Source organism: Bombus pyrosoma, linkage group LG11 (assembly GCF_014825855.1).
Source record: "Bombus pyrosoma isolate SC7728 linkage group LG11, ASM1482585v1, whole genome shotgun sequence".
Classification (NCBI taxonomy): domain Eukaryota; kingdom Metazoa; phylum Arthropoda; class Insecta; order Hymenoptera; family Apidae; genus Bombus; species Bombus pyrosoma.
The window spans coordinates 2,314,451-2,330,535 of NC_057780.1; the positions used below are offsets into that span (position 1 = coordinate 2,314,451).

The window sequence follows — 16,085 nt, forward strand, 5'->3', positions numbered from 1 at the left end:
TACGTATTTTTAAAATATGACACTTAAGGGTTTCATATTTATAAATTCCCGCGCTTGAAAATGCGGTCCACTGAATGTCGTTACAATCGCGTTCTTCATTTCTAAAGTCGTATACGATCTATCTTTTCCATTTCATTTGTAAACAAATTTTAAAACAGATATTCGCGCGTTGATCTCATTAAATTATGAGTGGATACATTATGTGATGTACAAAATGCACAAGATATAAGTTTGACGTATAAAAAATCTTAATGCCTTAATGGATCTTCGATAAATCTGACGTTACGTAAAAATGATCATCTCAGCTTTAGACAAAGACACAGTGAAACTAATAACTACCACTCAAGTTATAACTTCGATATCTACTGCTGTAAAAGAATTAATAGAAAATGCGTTTGATGCTGGTGCTAAAAATATTGAAATTAACTTGGTACTACATTTTTTTCTTATTCGGAGCACATTTTGTTCTTTAATAATTACTTTAAAGTATTTAAAAATTTTTATATAAAGTTCATATTTTTAAAAATGTTAGATAGATAATGGATGTACATTAATAGAAGTAAAGGACGATGGATGCGGTATTTCAAAAGTAGATGCTCCTTACATGGCTTTATCATCTTACACATCAAAATTGTCTAGTTTCTCCGATTTAGGTATGTAGTTATATCACAAAGAAAACATTTATATAGCAATGCATAATATGATTTTGCATTTATAATCATACTATTATTTGTAGAATCTTTAGAAACATACGGATTCAGAGGTGAGGCTTTATACGCATTGAGTGCAGTATCGGATCTTACGATCATATCAAAAACAGAACAAGATGAAGCAGCTATATCTTATACTATAGATCATAATGGTCATATCATAAATTCAGAACATTGCCACAGATCTACAGGTAGCAAGACAGCTTCAAATATTTTGCTTCAAATTTTTTAAATATACATTTATATATCTCTTTTTAGGAACAACTGTACAAGTTAAACAATTATTTAAACAAATGCCAGTGAGAAGGCAAATAATTACAAATTTAAAGAAAGCTAATCAAGATATTAGAACTTTGGAGTCTTTAATAAAAAGTTACGGAATATGCAAATTTAATGCACGAATAAATTATAAAGTAAATAATAACATAATATTTGCAAAACCTAGTATAAGTAATCTTGAAGAAGCAGTTACATATACTCTTGGTAAAAAAATAACATGCTGTATGAATTGGATAGATATTACAGATACAGATGTAATTATATACAAAATTTTATGTATTTAATACTTTATTTAATACTTTAATATATGAAAGTATATGTTTTAGATTAAAATTAAAATAATGGTTCCTTCAAGGATGACACAAGCAACTGAAGTGTTACATTCTGGAGGACAATATATTTTTGTGAATGATAGACCAATTAAATATAAAGAATTAGAGAAGGTATATACCTTACTTAGCTTTTCCTTTAATTAGATGATGCAGTTTCAAAGAATTTAAGAGTTATTTCCAGGTAGTGATTAAAATAATTTTCGAGGCATTAGGACAAGAATCGTCAACAAGGAAAAAACCAATATTTCTTGTATATATTTTAATAAATGCAGCAAACATAGACGTTAATCTAGAACCAAATAAAACTTCTCTCCTTTTTAAGGAACAGGTAGTTATATCTGCAAAAATGATTAATTATATGCTTTTTTAAGAATTTGTATTATGTATATTATGTGCACAGAACGTGGTTATCAATATAATAGAAAAATATTTAGAAAATTTTTATGGAATACAAAGAGAAATGCAACCAGAAAACAATTGCGAAAGTTCATTTACTGATTACCAAGATTATACACAAAAAGTAAACATTAACAATACTGAAAATGAGGAACCTGCATGCAAAAAACGAAAATTACGATTAGAAGGAAATTTTGATAAACCTATTGAAAGGAATATAAATACCGATGAAAATGTAATAAATAATTTAAATTCTACCGAGATTAATAATTTCGAGCATAAAGGACGACCGCAAGTTTCTATAAATATGCAAATTTGTGATGACGAAAGTGCTGAAAATGAAAAAAAAGTAGATGACCTCAGTATTCAATTACCATCTCTAGATTTAAGTGAATCAGATTCAAATGAATCACAGAATTTTGTATTGACTTATTCCAATAACGATATTTCTCATAATTCAGTGTTAGTATTTATAATATAGGATAAAAAATATAATCTAATTATTTTTAATATGTTTTTTACTTTGTATAGTGATAGTAATACAAAAGAAAACACAGAAGATACTCCACCATTTGAACTAAGTCCATCATCTGAAACATTCAGTCAGTTACCTATAGTAGATCTAGGTGAGGATTTTGTATTGTTCGATTCTTCTAATACAAATACAGATGAGAAAGAAAATAAGATAAAAAATGCGGAAACAAACGCTTTGCATGCAGAGAATAAATTGGATATGAAAAAGTCAATTATGTTAAAAGAATGGAGTAAAGGACACGTATCTGAATTGGAGGTAAGATTTATAAGAAATCCAATTCATGAAATCACATGAAATATATTAAAAAATGATTTTTACAGGGAGGTACAAATGTAGAATCTTACAATTATATAAAACTAAAGGAGTCACCAAATATCGATTCACATACAAATTTATGTGCAGGTTTTCTTAAATTTTCAAAATATGCCAGGTCAGAAGGTAAAAGTATTTAACATACACAACTTAATTTATATACGAAATATACATATTAGATCTGTATTCTTATTTTTAGTGATAAAAAAAGATTCTAATATGACAGCACCTCAAATTGCTTATCAAATAACTAATCTTTGGAAAAAGTTGTCACCTGAAGAACGTGGATACTATAGAGACCTAGCACACGATGAGAAATCAGAGCACAACAAAAGCAAACTGGAAACAAAAGAAAAATGTATAGTAAATATTAATAAAAATAAAAATAGACTATTAAAAGCATTGGAAAAAATGAAAACAATGAATATGGAGAAAAAAGAAAATTTAGTCATGAGAACTACTGTATCTTGGGATATAGATTTAAAAAAAGTTACTGAAAATTTTCTAGATAGGTAAGTATTGGAGATCGTTATGCATTAATGACACTATTATTTAACATTTAATATAAACATTGCAGTCCTCCGTGTGAAAATACTGACGTTGTTGTTGTTGGATTATTACGTAAAAATTTATGGATTGTTTATAAATCTGCACATATTTGGATTTTAGATGCTGAAAATCTTAAAAAAAAATTACATATAACTGATATGAATGTGAATGAGGTAAATTAGACAATAGCACATCAAATATGCAGTGTTATTCATATTATTATTCCATCTGGTTATTTATTACATAAATTTTTTTTCTTATAGGATAATGCTAAGAATATAGAACAACTTTTACAGCAATGGTTTTCAATAAAAAATGACATATCTTTATTACATCCTATACATTCATTAACACAAATCAGGGATACTCTTTAGCTTAAAATGTTGTAAACATTATCTAAATAATAACCCTATTAAGTTTGAAATATAGATGTTTTTTTATTTTTAAGTTTATCTAACATTTAACGTAAATATAGCTAGTAGTTTATTATAACAAACCACCATCTGCCGAGTGTAAGCGTAATTTATTATATTATATTACATTATATATTAATCTTTATTATCTTTTTCACATTTAATTTATTAAAGACACACGTTGAGACACGCGATAATGAAGATATCACCATAAAAGAAATTCTGATTGGTCAATATGTATGAAGTGTACTAAAATATTTTACTAAACATGTACATGAGTTTCCCTTCTAATTACAATTAACAATTCTTTTGAATAAAAATGAACATTCCTTGATTAAATAAAAACCTTGTTATACAAAAAGGTTTATATATTATAAGTACTAATATTTTTATAATTTATTTGTTAGTAATATTTTATTTTAATACGTACATTTTGGGGATGAAATTTTATTACTATGTGAAGAGAATGATATGTATAAAATATTAAAAAGTTAATATTAAATTTTATGTGCCTATATAAAACATATCAAACACGTATACTGTATATATAAAACTATGTAGTTAATTGATGTAAACGATAATATAAGAACAATAATATCTCTAAAGGTTAAGTCGATAATTTAAGTAATAGTAGTAATAAGATTTGATTGAAGAGACGGTTGAAGGTTGGAGTTTTCAATCTATATATTTGAAGTTTGTGGTGGATTGTTGGCTGCCATCTTGGACCTCGGTCGTTTGAGAAGCCGGCCGCCCGCAAAAATCCTTGAGTTTCACGCGTTCGCGCGGCCTCACATATTCCCTAAGCAGGTTGCGTGGTTTCACGACGAATTTAGAGATCTGCTGCGCTCAAACTAATCAAGATTCGGGTCCGGAATGTATTAGGTGAGTCTAGAATAAGTCAACATTAATTTCCTGATTGCGATGGCGTGTGATTTATCTCGTACATGTGTGTTCGTGTCTTGTGCTTGTGCGTGTTCTAATCCCTGTTGCGATAGTAGATTAATTTTTACCTACATTTTTTATCTTTAACTTAAATACCAATTTTCCCTATATGCCAATTGTGCTTGAATATATAGAATTGTTCTTTTGCTAAATCACAACTTCAAACCACAGAAACGAATTGATAGTGTTCTGTGAGCTCACAATCAATAGACTTCTAAGGAATATGCAGTTCATTCGTTGTATTCGGTGAACACGTTTTAAACTTTGTTAGTTTCTTATATCAGGTTTCAGTTTTTTCTTTGGTTAGTCTACTTGCTATCATATAATTATTTTTAGTGAAGTTGTTTTGATTCTTCTAACCATATAACTCCTTTTTGTAATTACACTCAGTTAAATATCATATAGATATTTTTAATAAAGATACTATTAGATAGTTTATAAATGAATTTATTTGTATTCTGCAGAATTTGTATTACAAGAAATTAAGTTAAATGTTTCAATTATAACTCAATGATATACTTATATTTTCTTTACTATGTTATTTTAATTACGTTGCAACTACTATTGATTTTTAATTGATACACATAATTGTCAATTTATTTACATTAAATGTAGTATAGAATATAGTATAGATAGAATTTACTCATTTATTGTTTTATGTCAAGTTAAATAAAAAGTATATAAGAATCAAGAGAATGTTTAGATTCATGATTAAATATCGCATTGTATTAATGAATTTTTCAATGTATACATGAATATAAGTGCAATATTGAGTTGCCTTAATAGATACTATTATCATTGATATTATAAATTATATTATTGACATTAATATATTAATATTTGATTCAGTTCATATGTAAACATAAGTTAGTGTTTAGCAAAAGACTATTACACATTCATATATTATTCATCAATTTTTTATATTTCTCTTATTAATTTAAAATATGTTTAATTTTAATATGATTTTTTTTAATGACTCAGGTGTATATTTGTCCTCGCGCATTTATAACTGGGTGAGTGGAAGAGATAAATTAACTAGCTTTTGTAATTTTTCAATAGACAACAGTGAAAGAATAGCAATCCACAAAATAAATAGTAGTAGTGATATATCAGAAAAAATGGCATTACCCAGTAGAGCGCGAGTCTACACAGATGTGAATTCACACAAATCCAGAGATTACTGGGACTATGAATCCTATGTTGTCGACTGGGGGTAAGTGTGCAATAAAACATTCTGTGTGTATTTAGATAAATGTATCTATATTTGTGCATATCTATGTCTGTATGTATGTATATTTGTGTATTTCCCTCATTTTATTTAATTGTAACAAATTTTTTGTTATATAGACAACAAGATGATTATCAACTAGTAAGAAAATTAGGCAGAGGAAAATATAGCGAAGTATTTGAAGCCATAAATATTACAAATAATGAAAAATGTGTTGTAAAAATTTTAAAGGTAAAAAGCATAGCTTATGTTTTAGTAAGTGAGTTATAATTAGCGGAAACTTTAATTTTCATGTGATTTTAATGTCTAGCCTGTAAAAAAGAAGAAAATAAAAAGGGAGATTAAAATCTTAGAAAACCTCAAAGGTGGGACCAACATAATTACACTCCAAGCTGTTGTCAAAGATCCGGTATCAAGGACGCCGGCACTGATATTTGAACATGTGAACAACACAGATTTCAAGCAATTATACCAGACGCTAACAGACTACGACATAAGATACTACCTCTACGAATTATTAAAAGTGCGTGTATTGTTAAGTGCAATGGAACAGTCCAATGTGAATCTTCGAGATTATTATTTTGATAGATGTAGGTGTATATCATAGGTTCAAGGAAGAGTTCGAAAATATTTTATTTATACAAATTCATTTTTTCCCTCTATTACCATTGTTTTATTTAGTATTAGTATTTTTAGATAAAAGAATATTTCATATGAAATTTATTTTATCTCTATATTTTTATTTTGCTCATAAGTATATCTTTACTCTTTCAATGTTATGGTATTTGAAATTTAAGTATTTAAACAATTATGAACTTGCATATATAAATTTTCTATGTTTCTTTCTTTCTTATGCTTTTTATTAGTTTATTCTGATCATGAAGTACAATAAAATATAATAATTTTAAATGTATCTTATCTCAAAAGGGTTAAAAGTGAATATACTAAACGAAAATATGATGTAGTGCCTTTCCATAAAAATACTGAAATTGTTCTTTCTTATTAGTCAAAGCATATAAAAAGAATCCTTAGTTTCAGAAATTTTAAAAATTTTCGGACTCATGAATATTTAAGTAAGTAATGTGTCGATAGTGTTTGATCCATTTTGCATCTGTGGTTGAATAAGATGTAAAACGAAAGAGAAAATCATTAATAATGTACAAGAAATGGTCGTCTCCTTTTTCTGTTTAGGCATTGGATTATTGCCATAGTATGGGAATAATGCATAGGGACGTCAAACCGCACAATGTTATGATAGATCATGAAAATCGAAAGTTACGGTTAATCGATTGGGGTCTAGCAGAGTTTTACCATCCAGGTCAAGAATACAACGTACGAGTAGCTTCGCGTTATTTTAAAGGTCCAGAATTACTTGTAGATTATCAGGTTTGTGTGTAATTTATCATATCTTTAACTGTATGTTATAAGTAATTTATGGATAATATGCTTCTTCTTCTGTATTGCAGATGTATGATTATTCATTAGATATGTGGTCCCTTGGATGCATGCTTGCAAGTATGATATTCAGGAAAGAACCGTTTTTTCATGGACACGATAATTATGACCAACTAGTGAGAATTGCAAAAGTTCTCGGGACTGAGGAATTATTTGAATATCTTGAAAAGTACCATATTGAATTGGATCCTCGTTTCAATGATATTTTAGGTCGACATTCACGTAAACGTTGGGAACGTTTTATGCATTCAGAAAATCAACATTTAGTATCGCACGAAAGCCTTGATTTCCTTGACAAACTTTTGCGTTATGATCATTACGAAAGACTCACTGCACGCGAAGCTATGGAACATCCTTATTTTTGTAAGTATTATGAAGTATATTTAAATTTTGCGCTATAAATTTTGACAGAAAATATGAATGGTGTAATACTTCAAAAGACTGATAGTTTCATTTTTATTTCTCCATTCTCTTTCACTTTAGATCCAATAGTAAAAGATCAAGGTCGATTAAACATGGTATCATCGTCACCTACTCCCATAACAGGTTCGTTGCCTGTAGGTGAGTAACGGCCCAGGTAATGTCACCACCTCAATTTCCAATTTATAATTATTTAACCATATCATTCACGTATTGTTGAATCGACCATGAGAATCCCGTGAATATTCATTCGCATCTACGAATATGATGCGTATCAATTGAACATCCATGAAGTTTGTATTGATTCGAATTCACAACTTCTATTTTACGATATTTATAAAAACAAAGAATGAGAAAGAATGCCGGGAATATGAACACGTCGTGTTTGTATTGTAATGTACGAATACACGCAGTTCTGTTGGCATTCAATTGTTGACATCGTCCGGCATTGTAAAATTTGACTAATTCGCAATGATAAACACTGTTCTTGTAAAGTGTTCAAACGTTGAGCGTGAAAACACATTTATGTTGAAACAAATCCTTACTATTAAGTACCCATCGGAAATTTTTCCCATTGCGAATTAGTTAAAGTAAACAACTGTGTTACGCTTTACGCAAAGTCATTCCAGGCATCTAAATAACGAGAGCAAGATGTACTACGTTGTGGTCAGAATATAAACATCCATTAGTAATACTTCTTTGATCTAAAGTTTCAGGTGTATGGAATGACCAATGCGACTTATAGTCATATTATAAAGAAAACATACGAAATAGAGTAATGTCGACCGTTAATAATGCAAAACGATCTTTTTTTGCAACTAATATATATTTTATTTTTCGCGGTACATTATATTTCAGAATTTCAAATATTCTTGACTACTGATTTTTTTTATCTTCTTTCTGTTTCTTGAAATAAGAAGATCGTTTCAAATGGTCGTAATGTGACTAAAGATGCGACTAAACAAATGTTTGATTTGAAATATTTTAACGATTCAAGTCTATGTCGTTTAGTATCGATTAATCTATGATTAGAATGAAGCGTGTAAAATGCTGATTTTTCTTATATTGTCGCATCAGAAAATCGGTTATAGTGATACCTCACCGATTATGCGATGGATGCATTTTTCCCTCAACATTAATGACGGGAAAAAGTCACACGCACTAGAAATAATACCTGGAAGAAAATGTTTGATTCCTCCTTGACAAACAATAAATATTACAAAAATTAATTTATTTAGATTCGGATCTGACTAGCTTTATATAATAGTCTCCAAAACTGTAAATAGATTGGAACAGAATAATCGATAACATAGAACGTTCAGCAAATAACAAATAAAATGTGCAATCGAAATGATATAGTTTCGAGAAAGAGTGTGTCAGATATACACTATTTTCAAAATCTATCGATAATCAGTAACTAATAACAGATACGTATGTAGTATGTTTTCTATAAATAAGTCGATCCGTATTAAACGACAACTGGACTTGAATTGCTCAGTCATTTCAAAACAGGCATCTTTTTAGTCAGTATGCGTATTTATAAGGAGCGTGCGAAGAATCAAACATTTTCATTTAGGTATCGATACTTCGCGCGAGGGGCTTAATCCCATCCCTAAGCGTGACTGTGAGCAGCGTACCGGTTCGTGGAATAAACCGACTGAAAAATGTGGCAGGACAAGTTGGAAATGGGACTCAGAAAACGATGAAGTATTCATCACATCCGTTTCATCCATAACATACGGTTTACGACTTTTGGTTAGTTACAAACTAAAACCCTTCATTCCACCCAAACTTGCAAAATTAAGAAGAAGAAAAGTATTTTGTATGATGGCGGACCAGTCTTTATGTAAATGGCAATTATATTTTGACGTGGTGTATAAAGTTCTATATTTTAGACATTCCTTGTTTTTTATCCTGGGTATTACTTAAAAGAATTTACGTTTGTTGTGTCAGAAGCAATCTGTTATGTGCGATTGAGACCTTAAATGGCACAAATGAGGAGCAAATGATACGTTTCAAAACTACTATCGATTCTACTATATTGCAAATAATTTAGGAACGGAAGAAAGTTTAGAATATTAAAACGAAATCTATCAATGTATGTGCTCTGTCCATATTGGCCGGTGTGCATGTGCCATTAATAATTGTATGTTGCTTTTCTTTATTTTTTTAATCTGTCATTTCTGTTGTTTTCCTTTGACGCTGCTGCTAATGTCACGATCACGGGAAATTTGTAAATGCATAAAGATGCGATTAGATCATGTTATGTCACTTCGAAGATCGTCCGTCATAAGACATTATAACAAAAATGATGCAAAACAAAAACTATATGTATTTGCATCCACACAAGCGCGTACGACACACACATACACATAGCACATACGTGCTTACACTTAACATGTACCTTAGGCCGCTCGATTTAGTACTTTTAACGATGATAAAAATGTTCGTTTATATCTGATACAATGATAGTTGAATAAAATGTTTGTTATAGCCAAGTACTCTTTGTGCTCTGTGAATACCTGTATATCCAGTAATAGATGTTACCAAAGTACTGGTAAAGACTTAATTGATCAAATTTTGAGAACATGATATCCACATTTCTATGACCATTTCGTCGTTTGTATTTAGAAAGAGTAAGAGAAAGAGAGAGAGAGAGAGAGAGAGAGAAAGAGAACTGTTAAGATTTTCAATTTAATTTTCATACATTGATCAAAACGAGAATTCACAGGCACCTTAAAACACTTGGCGCCAATAAAAGCCTACGTACATGAACAAGACACACGTCGATAAATGAAAAAAAGAAACATTCGTATTGCTGTACATTGTGAGCTTAACGCGCTGGTCAAAAACTTAACGTCAATAACACCCACTAAATCGATCGAATTATTTCGAATACAGCATTACCAATGTGTTTCTTATTCAATATGTTTATAAATTGAACATGTAATTATTTATATACGACCGTAAGTCAGTTTATTGTGTACATTTGATAAATTTTCTTTGAGAGGAAGAAAAGGAGAAAGAGAAGAAGAGTGACGTACTTTTAAAGAATGTATAGGAATAGAGCACACTCCACTTGTAAACCATGTCCTTTCGTATTATTTCGAAAGAATTCGTCAGTTCCTATACGTATAAATTATGCATAAAGTACGGTCAATTCAATATATATATATACAAAATAATTTTACATATGCATATATATATAATACATGCACATACATATAAATATATACAAGTGTGTGTATATGTGTGTATATATATATATATATATATATATATATACACACACACAAACACGTAGCATATTATAAATGCGTACCCTATCAAGCGGAGTGTGGATTTGAATTCGAAGAGCGTGGTATGCTCTCGAATATTATCGGTTAAAGAGTAATGTTCGCTTCTTATTCTGATCACTGCGCCGTTTTTGCCTTATTATCATGTATTTAAAGATTTTACATGTATATATATATATGTATATTTTATTTTTCAATAATGCATAAAAAATATATATACATATATACGTAACGCAGATAAGTGAAAATAAGTGGAAAGAGTATGTAGACGTATGAGATGCATACTGCGCTATAAATGTTAAAGATGTAAAAAGGAAATACTTTATGTACAAGTATAAATACATTTTATTTATTCTGCTTATAACTGTCGTATTGCTCGAACGCGACAAATATCTAATTTCAAGTCACTTTCACATGGCAAGAACGGCGCAAATATAATTGTTTGTCCAAATTTGATAATTCTTCCCTGTTCATACGTTAAGTTTACGATAATCTAGTTTAGTTTTATAGGAAAAAACTATTAAATAACTACTATTTAAATCTGCAAATTAACTTAGACAAAAAAAAAAAATTAAAATAACGAATTGTCACTAATGTAATTAATATATTATGCTAAATTTTAACGTTGATATTTTATCTTGCAACATCATAATTTAACACTATTTTGAGGACAGAATGTATTATTAAACAAATATCACTAGGAAAGCCGTTCTATCATTATCATATATTATAGGCCAGTTTAAAAATCTGTTTTTCTTATTTCGTTTAAGAACGGCTATATCCTGGTAGAAGAAAGTGCACCTAATATTTCAATATATACTAAATGTACATTCGAATTTTATATTCACTCATAATAATGCCAAAGCGATAAAGTGAAATTGTTTACATACTTCTTCGTTTTCTGTTTCTCTCTTCGGTTCTAAATTTTTTTTTAACGCGGGCTATTGGAAAATAAATTATTCTAATGCGGTTGAGGTATGACAATAAAATTAGCCAAAATGCACGGATCTACTTTGATTTAAACTTGTCATCGATCATAAAAGCATGAAAATAAAAAATTATCCATCCTGTATTACGTGATCACATGTTTTTAATGTTTTTCTAATATTTACTCTTAAAGTTAGTGATACAATGGCTAAATAAATAATGACGAAAAGTTTCAAAATTTTCCTTTATGCGGGTACAAAACATTTGTGCATATATGCAATGTAATAACAATATGTATAATTTACGATACGAAACGCTGTAATACTAAACAATGCTGTATAGAAATTAATTGAAAAAAAAAGCAGATACAATTTTGTTTGTATTAAAAAGAAATAATAAATCTTATAATTATTGAATTTTTTTACTGAAATTAAACAATATCTCATACTGATTTCTCACTTTTCATCATTATCATATAATTACAATTCAACACATAGTCGTATCTTCATACATTTCAATTTAAATCTGTAAAATTGATTTTCGAAAAAATTAACATTTTTATTGCCTTAATGTAGGAAAAAAGTGATAGGAATTTATAAGTAACTATACAAAATATTCTTTAATTTTGTAGCATACGTAAATACGTACTCTGCTTGGATAAATCAAGTAGAATGTAACAGGTTATGTTTCTAATTACGAAATCATGATAAAATTCAATAAAAGTTATTATAAAATTCGAACATATCGTATATGCGATTAATTGCCAAGTTAATAATTTTTATTCAAAATTGGATTATCCTCTTTATCAGTGTGTTATGTGTATAAAGATTCATATTTTGCAGCGCGTATCGTATAAGTATACATGCATGTATAAATACGTTGCTTTGCACCTGTAATAGAATAGCGTGCCATAACCGCAGTTGCAGTTTAAAGTAAGTACAGCTGCTTATATATTTTTGAAAATTACTTGTAATATCCATAATGGATGAAATTGATGGATTGAGGCAAAAAATCAAAGAACTTGAAGACAAACTACTTCAAAAACAACATGAAAATACGTTTACTACAAGAGCAAAAATAGAACATATGTCAAGTGAAGTGACTGATGCAAATCCTTACAGGTAATTTTTGCTTATATAAAACTTTTCCATTATATTAAATAGTTTGAATTATAAATACTTCAATTATATACTCTTTAATACAAAATTGAAAGGAAAATATCTTAATGTTTCTTTGTCCTTTGATTAGTCGTTTGATGGCATTAAAACGTATGGGTATAGTAAATAATTATGAAAGAATAAAGGAATTAACAATTGCTATAGTTGGAATAGGCGGAGTTGGTAGCGTGACTGCAGAAATGCTAACAAGATGTGGAATTGGCAAGGTAACAGTCTCATATAAAATCATAAATAAAGAATTTATCTGTTTTCTATGTAACAAACAAGTAAATTTCAGTTGATTCTTTTTGACTATGACAAAGTAGAAATGGCCAATATGAATAGACTTTTCTTCCAACCTTACCAAGCTGGCCAAAATAAAGTAGAAGCAGCAGCAACAACATTGCAATATATTAATCCAGATGTAGAGATTGAAACTTACAATTACAACATTACTACAATGGATCATTTTGAAGATTTTACAAATATCATAAGGTACATAAACCTAATTTTTGAATAATTGTAATTAACAATATCTAAGTGACATTAAATTTTATTTTTAGCACAGCAAGTTTAAATAAAGGTCCAGTAGATTTAGTTTTGAGCTGTGTAGACAATTTTGAAGCACGAATGGCGATTAATACCGCATGTAACGAACTTAATCAGAAGTGGTTTGAAAGTGGGGTATCTGAAAATGCAGTTTCAGGTCATATTCAATTTATTATTCCTGGAGAAACAGCTTGTTTTGCGGTGAATAAAAATAAAAATTAAAGTATAAGCAAAGCATTAAAGCTTAAACTTGATTTGTGAAAAATATCATTTTATTTCTAGTGTGCTCCTCCATTAGTAGTAGCAGAAAACATTGATGAAAAAACTCTAAAACGAGATGGGGTTTGCGCAGCATCTTTGCCAACAACTATGGGAATTGTTGCAGGTTTTTTAGTTCAAAATGCATTGAAGTATCTTTTAAACTTTGGTGATGTTACCTATTATTTGGGTTATAATGCTATGCAAGATTTTTTTCCTAAAATGACATTAAAACCAAATCCAAACTGTGAAGATAGGTATTGTAGAAAACATCAAGTAGAATATGCATTGAAACCAAAACCAGAACAAAAGATAGAGAAAATAGTTGAAGATAAGCCTCTTCATGAAGATAATGAATGGGGTAAGTAACACATGGAAAGATAAAATATTAGTATATGATTAATAAATTGATCAATTGCTTCATTGCAGGAATTTCTCTTCTTGATGAACAAGATCAACAAATGGATGAAAAAGAGAATTTATTATCAGGAAGTGAGCATAGCGCTTTGCATTCGATTTGTTCTCAAATTAATCAAATTCCGTCTGAATCTGATGCTAGTCTGGAAGAACTGATGGCACAAATGAAATCCATTTGAGTTTTATTCAAAGAATTTACAGGAACAGTAATAATATTTCATACTAATAGTAATATTATTTATACATTCCACTTATATTTTTTATATTATTCGTATCACATGTAAAAAAAAGAGATTAATATATGTCGCGATATTATATACAATATACAATATTGTACACATATGTACGGATTATTTAATACAACAAATTTATTAAAGTTAGACATCGAAACGTTCGAAACAAAGATTTTGGCCCTCTTCCTCGTAATCCTCTCTAGTTACCAAAAGACTTGAAAATATTGGATCTTTTGAAAGTGTTTTACCACCGTGCCATGCATATGTGATCGGGCTGAAAACAATATGTAACAGTAATATCGAAGATCGAAATCTTTTCACATGTATCAATTACAAAAATTAAATGTTTCATTACTTTTCAGGTAAATGCACATTTATCGTATATTCTGCAGGTGCTAAGCTTCTAACTTCCTTGTAAATCCTTTCTTGGAATCCAGGAAATTTTGCGTTACCTCCAGTAAGAATAATATTAGACAAAAGATGCGGCCACGTCTCTTCGTCGCATGCTTTCAAGCAATCCATAATTGCTTCTGGAATACCCATTTGACGAATACCAACATCCGAGGGAAAAAACAAGATTTCGGGTATAGCAAATCTTTCATTGCTTAAACGTAGAGTTTGTTGTTCATTAGGAGGTTCCGGATTTTTGAGGAAACCACGTCTTAATGTTGTATAATCTGGTAAAACATAATCTTTGACTATAGGATTGTTTTCTAACTTATTTTTGGCAGTTTCCATATCCTTGAAAAATTCTGAAGAAACAAAACAAGAATCCTCCTTCACCTGATTTATTACATAAGTTTCATCCATAACATGAAGCTGACGATAAGATATAATTTCTTTGAGGTGATTTGTAAGAAGTTTTCCACCCACGTCAATGCGTCTAATACCTTCTTTAACTTTGGTATCATTTATATATGGTACTATGTGTGTAAAGCTATAACCACTATCAACTACAATACAACATTTTGTATTAGGATTTTCCATTTTATATTGATAACAAGAGAGAGTAGAGCTATTGATTCTTAAAAGACTTTGACATTCGTATTCTTCAAAAAATATTTCTGTCATAGCTTCTTGAATGGTTGGAAAATTAAATAAAGGTTCAGTTACAATTACAGAAAGCTGATTCAAGTTTACCAGACAGCATTCTTTAGAGAATATATAATCCCAGACAGTCTTCTGAACGTCCCAATTGACGAGATATCCTTTTTGAAACGGTAAGATATAAAACAGACCAGATGCATCTCGACATTCTTCGATTTGATTTCCTACAAAAGGTCTTCGTCGTTCGCTTTTCGCTTTCATTATACAATTTGGAACTAATCTAAAAATAAATCCGTTAATAATTGTACTCTTTTTTGTTCTAATTTAATTGTTTTCTGCATCATAACTTACTTGGCATTGTCGGAAGCTAACCCAACTTTTGCGGTATAGGCACCATTATCAAGAACAAAAGTAGAACTACTCATATTAATAAAGTGATTAAATAATAAAATAAAATCCGATTGTTTCTTTATTCCGTTGTACAAACTTAGTTAATATGTAGATGTAAAATATATATTAAAATAAGTTTCATTTACTACCTAATTCAAAACGTTTCATTTATGCCTTAAGCGCTTAGAGAGGCGCCATATTTTAACTTCTTTTATGTATGTATTGATGTATATGTATGTA

The 16,085-nt window shown here is 29.4% G+C and overlaps 4 protein-coding genes across 9 annotated transcripts; 3 read left to right on the top strand and 1 right to left on the bottom strand.

The window, feature by feature from the left end:
• The first annotated feature begins 98 nt into the window (after nt 1-98).
• LOC122572652 (PMS1 protein homolog 1-like) lies at nt 99-3,539 on the top strand. 3 transcript variants are annotated; one of them, XM_043737888.1, is made up of 12 exons: nt 99-430; nt 533-653; nt 737-901; nt 969-1,243; nt 1,316-1,432; nt 1,503-1,649; nt 1,722-2,179; nt 2,249-2,507; nt 2,573-2,690; nt 2,776-3,076; nt 3,142-3,286; nt 3,377-3,539. In XM_043737888.1, the coding sequence occupies exons 1-12, from the start codon at nt 293-295 to the stop codon at nt 3,485-3,487; spliced, it is 2,355 nt and encodes a 784-aa protein (XP_043593823.1). In that variant the 5' UTR covers nt 99-292; the 3' UTR covers nt 3,488-3,539. The 3 variants fall into 3 exon arrangements, with proteins under 3 accessions (XP_043593823.1, XP_043593826.1, XP_043593825.1); XM_043737891.1 differs by having other exon boundaries at nt 289-430; nt 511-653; nt 2,764-3,076; XM_043737890.1 differs by having other exon boundaries at nt 295-430; nt 537-653; nt 2,764-3,076.
• Nucleotides 3,540-4,177: 638 nt separating this feature from the next.
• On the top strand, nt 4,178-10,069 carry LOC122572658 (casein kinase II subunit alpha). Of its 3 annotated transcripts, none has more exons than XM_043737902.1 (8): nt 4,178-4,408; nt 5,528-5,681; nt 5,816-5,927; nt 6,007-6,219; nt 6,888-7,082; nt 7,163-7,514; nt 7,635-7,712; nt 9,148-10,069. In XM_043737902.1, the coding sequence occupies exons 2-8, from the start codon at nt 5,587-5,589 to the stop codon at nt 9,498-9,500; spliced, it is 1,398 nt and encodes a 465-aa protein (XP_043593837.1). In that variant the 5' UTR covers nt 4,178-4,408; nt 5,528-5,586; the 3' UTR covers nt 9,501-10,069. The 3 variants fall into 3 exon arrangements, with proteins under 3 accessions (XP_043593837.1, XP_043593836.1, XP_043593839.1); XM_043737901.1 differs by having other exon boundaries at nt 4,180-4,408; nt 5,450-5,681; XM_043737904.1 differs by having other exon boundaries at nt 4,197-4,408; nt 5,450-5,681; nt 7,635-7,728; nt 9,148-9,284.
• A 142-nt stretch (nt 10,070-10,211) lies between these two features.
• On the top strand, nt 10,212-14,499 carry LOC122572660 (ubiquitin-like modifier-activating enzyme 5). Its single transcript, XM_043737907.1, has 6 exons — nt 10,212-12,915; nt 13,043-13,178; nt 13,250-13,446; nt 13,515-13,701; nt 13,783-14,119; nt 14,188-14,499. The coding sequence occupies exons 1-6, from the start codon at nt 12,776-12,778 to the stop codon at nt 14,352-14,354; spliced, it is 1,164 nt and encodes a 387-aa protein (XP_043593842.1). The 5' UTR covers nt 10,212-12,775; the 3' UTR covers nt 14,355-14,499.
• On the bottom strand, nt 14,410-16,048 carry LOC122572659 (actin-related protein 6). Of its 2 annotated transcripts, none has more exons than XM_043737906.1 (3): nt 15,807-16,048; nt 14,764-15,730; nt 14,410-14,682 (listed from the first exon to the last, which is right to left on the bottom strand). In XM_043737906.1, exons 1-3 carry the CDS (start codon nt 15,811-15,813, stop codon nt 14,553-14,555), a joined length of 1,104 nt encoding a protein of 367 aa, XP_043593841.1. In that variant the 5' UTR covers nt 15,814-16,048; the 3' UTR covers nt 14,410-14,552. The 2 variants fall into 2 exon arrangements, with proteins under 2 accessions (XP_043593841.1, XP_043593840.1); XM_043737905.1 differs by having other exon boundaries at nt 14,764-15,735; nt 15,807-16,044.
• Nucleotides 16,049-16,085: the final 37 nt, after the last annotated feature.

What these genes read in the sequence shown, in the direction of transcription:
- LOC122572658 (XM_043737902.1), top strand. Translation starts at nt 5,587, where the DNA reads ATGGCATTACCCAGTAGAGCGCGAGTCTACACAGATGTGAATTCACAC. An exon ending in GTGTTGTAAAAATTTTAAAG is followed by an intron (nt 5,928 to 6,006) that starts GTAAAAAGCATA and finishes TTTAATGTCTAG; the next exon opens with CCTGTAAAAAAGAAGAAAAT. An exon ending in TATGGAACATCCTTATTTTT is followed by an intron (nt 7,515 to 7,634) that starts GTAAGTATTATG and finishes CTTTCACTTTAG; the next exon opens with ATCCAATAGTAAAAGATCAA.
- LOC122572652 (XM_043737888.1), top strand. Translation starts at nt 293, where the DNA reads ATGATCATCTCAGCTTTAGACAAAGACACAGTGAAACTAATAACTACC. An exon ending in AAAATATTGAAATTAACTTG is followed by an intron (nt 431 to 532) that starts GTACTACATTTT and finishes TAAAAATGTTAG; the next exon opens with ATAGATAATGGATGTACATT. An exon ending in ACTGAAAATTTTCTAGATAG is followed by an intron (nt 3,077 to 3,141) that starts GTAAGTATTGGA and finishes TAAACATTGCAG; the next exon opens with TCCTCCGTGTGAAAATACTG.
- LOC122572659 (XM_043737905.1), bottom strand. Translation starts at nt 15,880, where the DNA reads ATGAGTAGTTCTACTTTTGTTCTTGATAATGGTGCCTATACCGCAAAA. An exon ending in TTAGCTTCCGACAATGCCAA is followed by an intron (nt 15,736 to 15,806) that starts GTAAGTTATGAT and finishes ATTTATTTTTAG; the next exon opens with ATTAGTTCCAAATTGTATAA. An exon ending in AATGTGCATTTACCTGAAAA is followed by an intron (nt 14,683 to 14,763) that starts GTAATGAAACAT and finishes TATTGTTTTCAG; the next exon opens with CCCGATCACATATGCATGGC.
- LOC122572660 (XM_043737907.1), top strand. Translation starts at nt 12,776, where the DNA reads ATGGATGAAATTGATGGATTGAGGCAAAAAATCAAAGAACTTGAAGAC. An exon ending in ACTGATGCAAATCCTTACAG is followed by an intron (nt 12,916 to 13,042) that starts GTAATTTTTGCT and finishes TCCTTTGATTAG; the next exon opens with TCGTTTGATGGCATTAAAAC. An exon ending in GATTTTACAAATATCATAAG is followed by an intron (nt 13,447 to 13,514) that starts GTACATAAACCT and finishes TTTTATTTTTAG; the next exon opens with CACAGCAAGTTTAAATAAAG.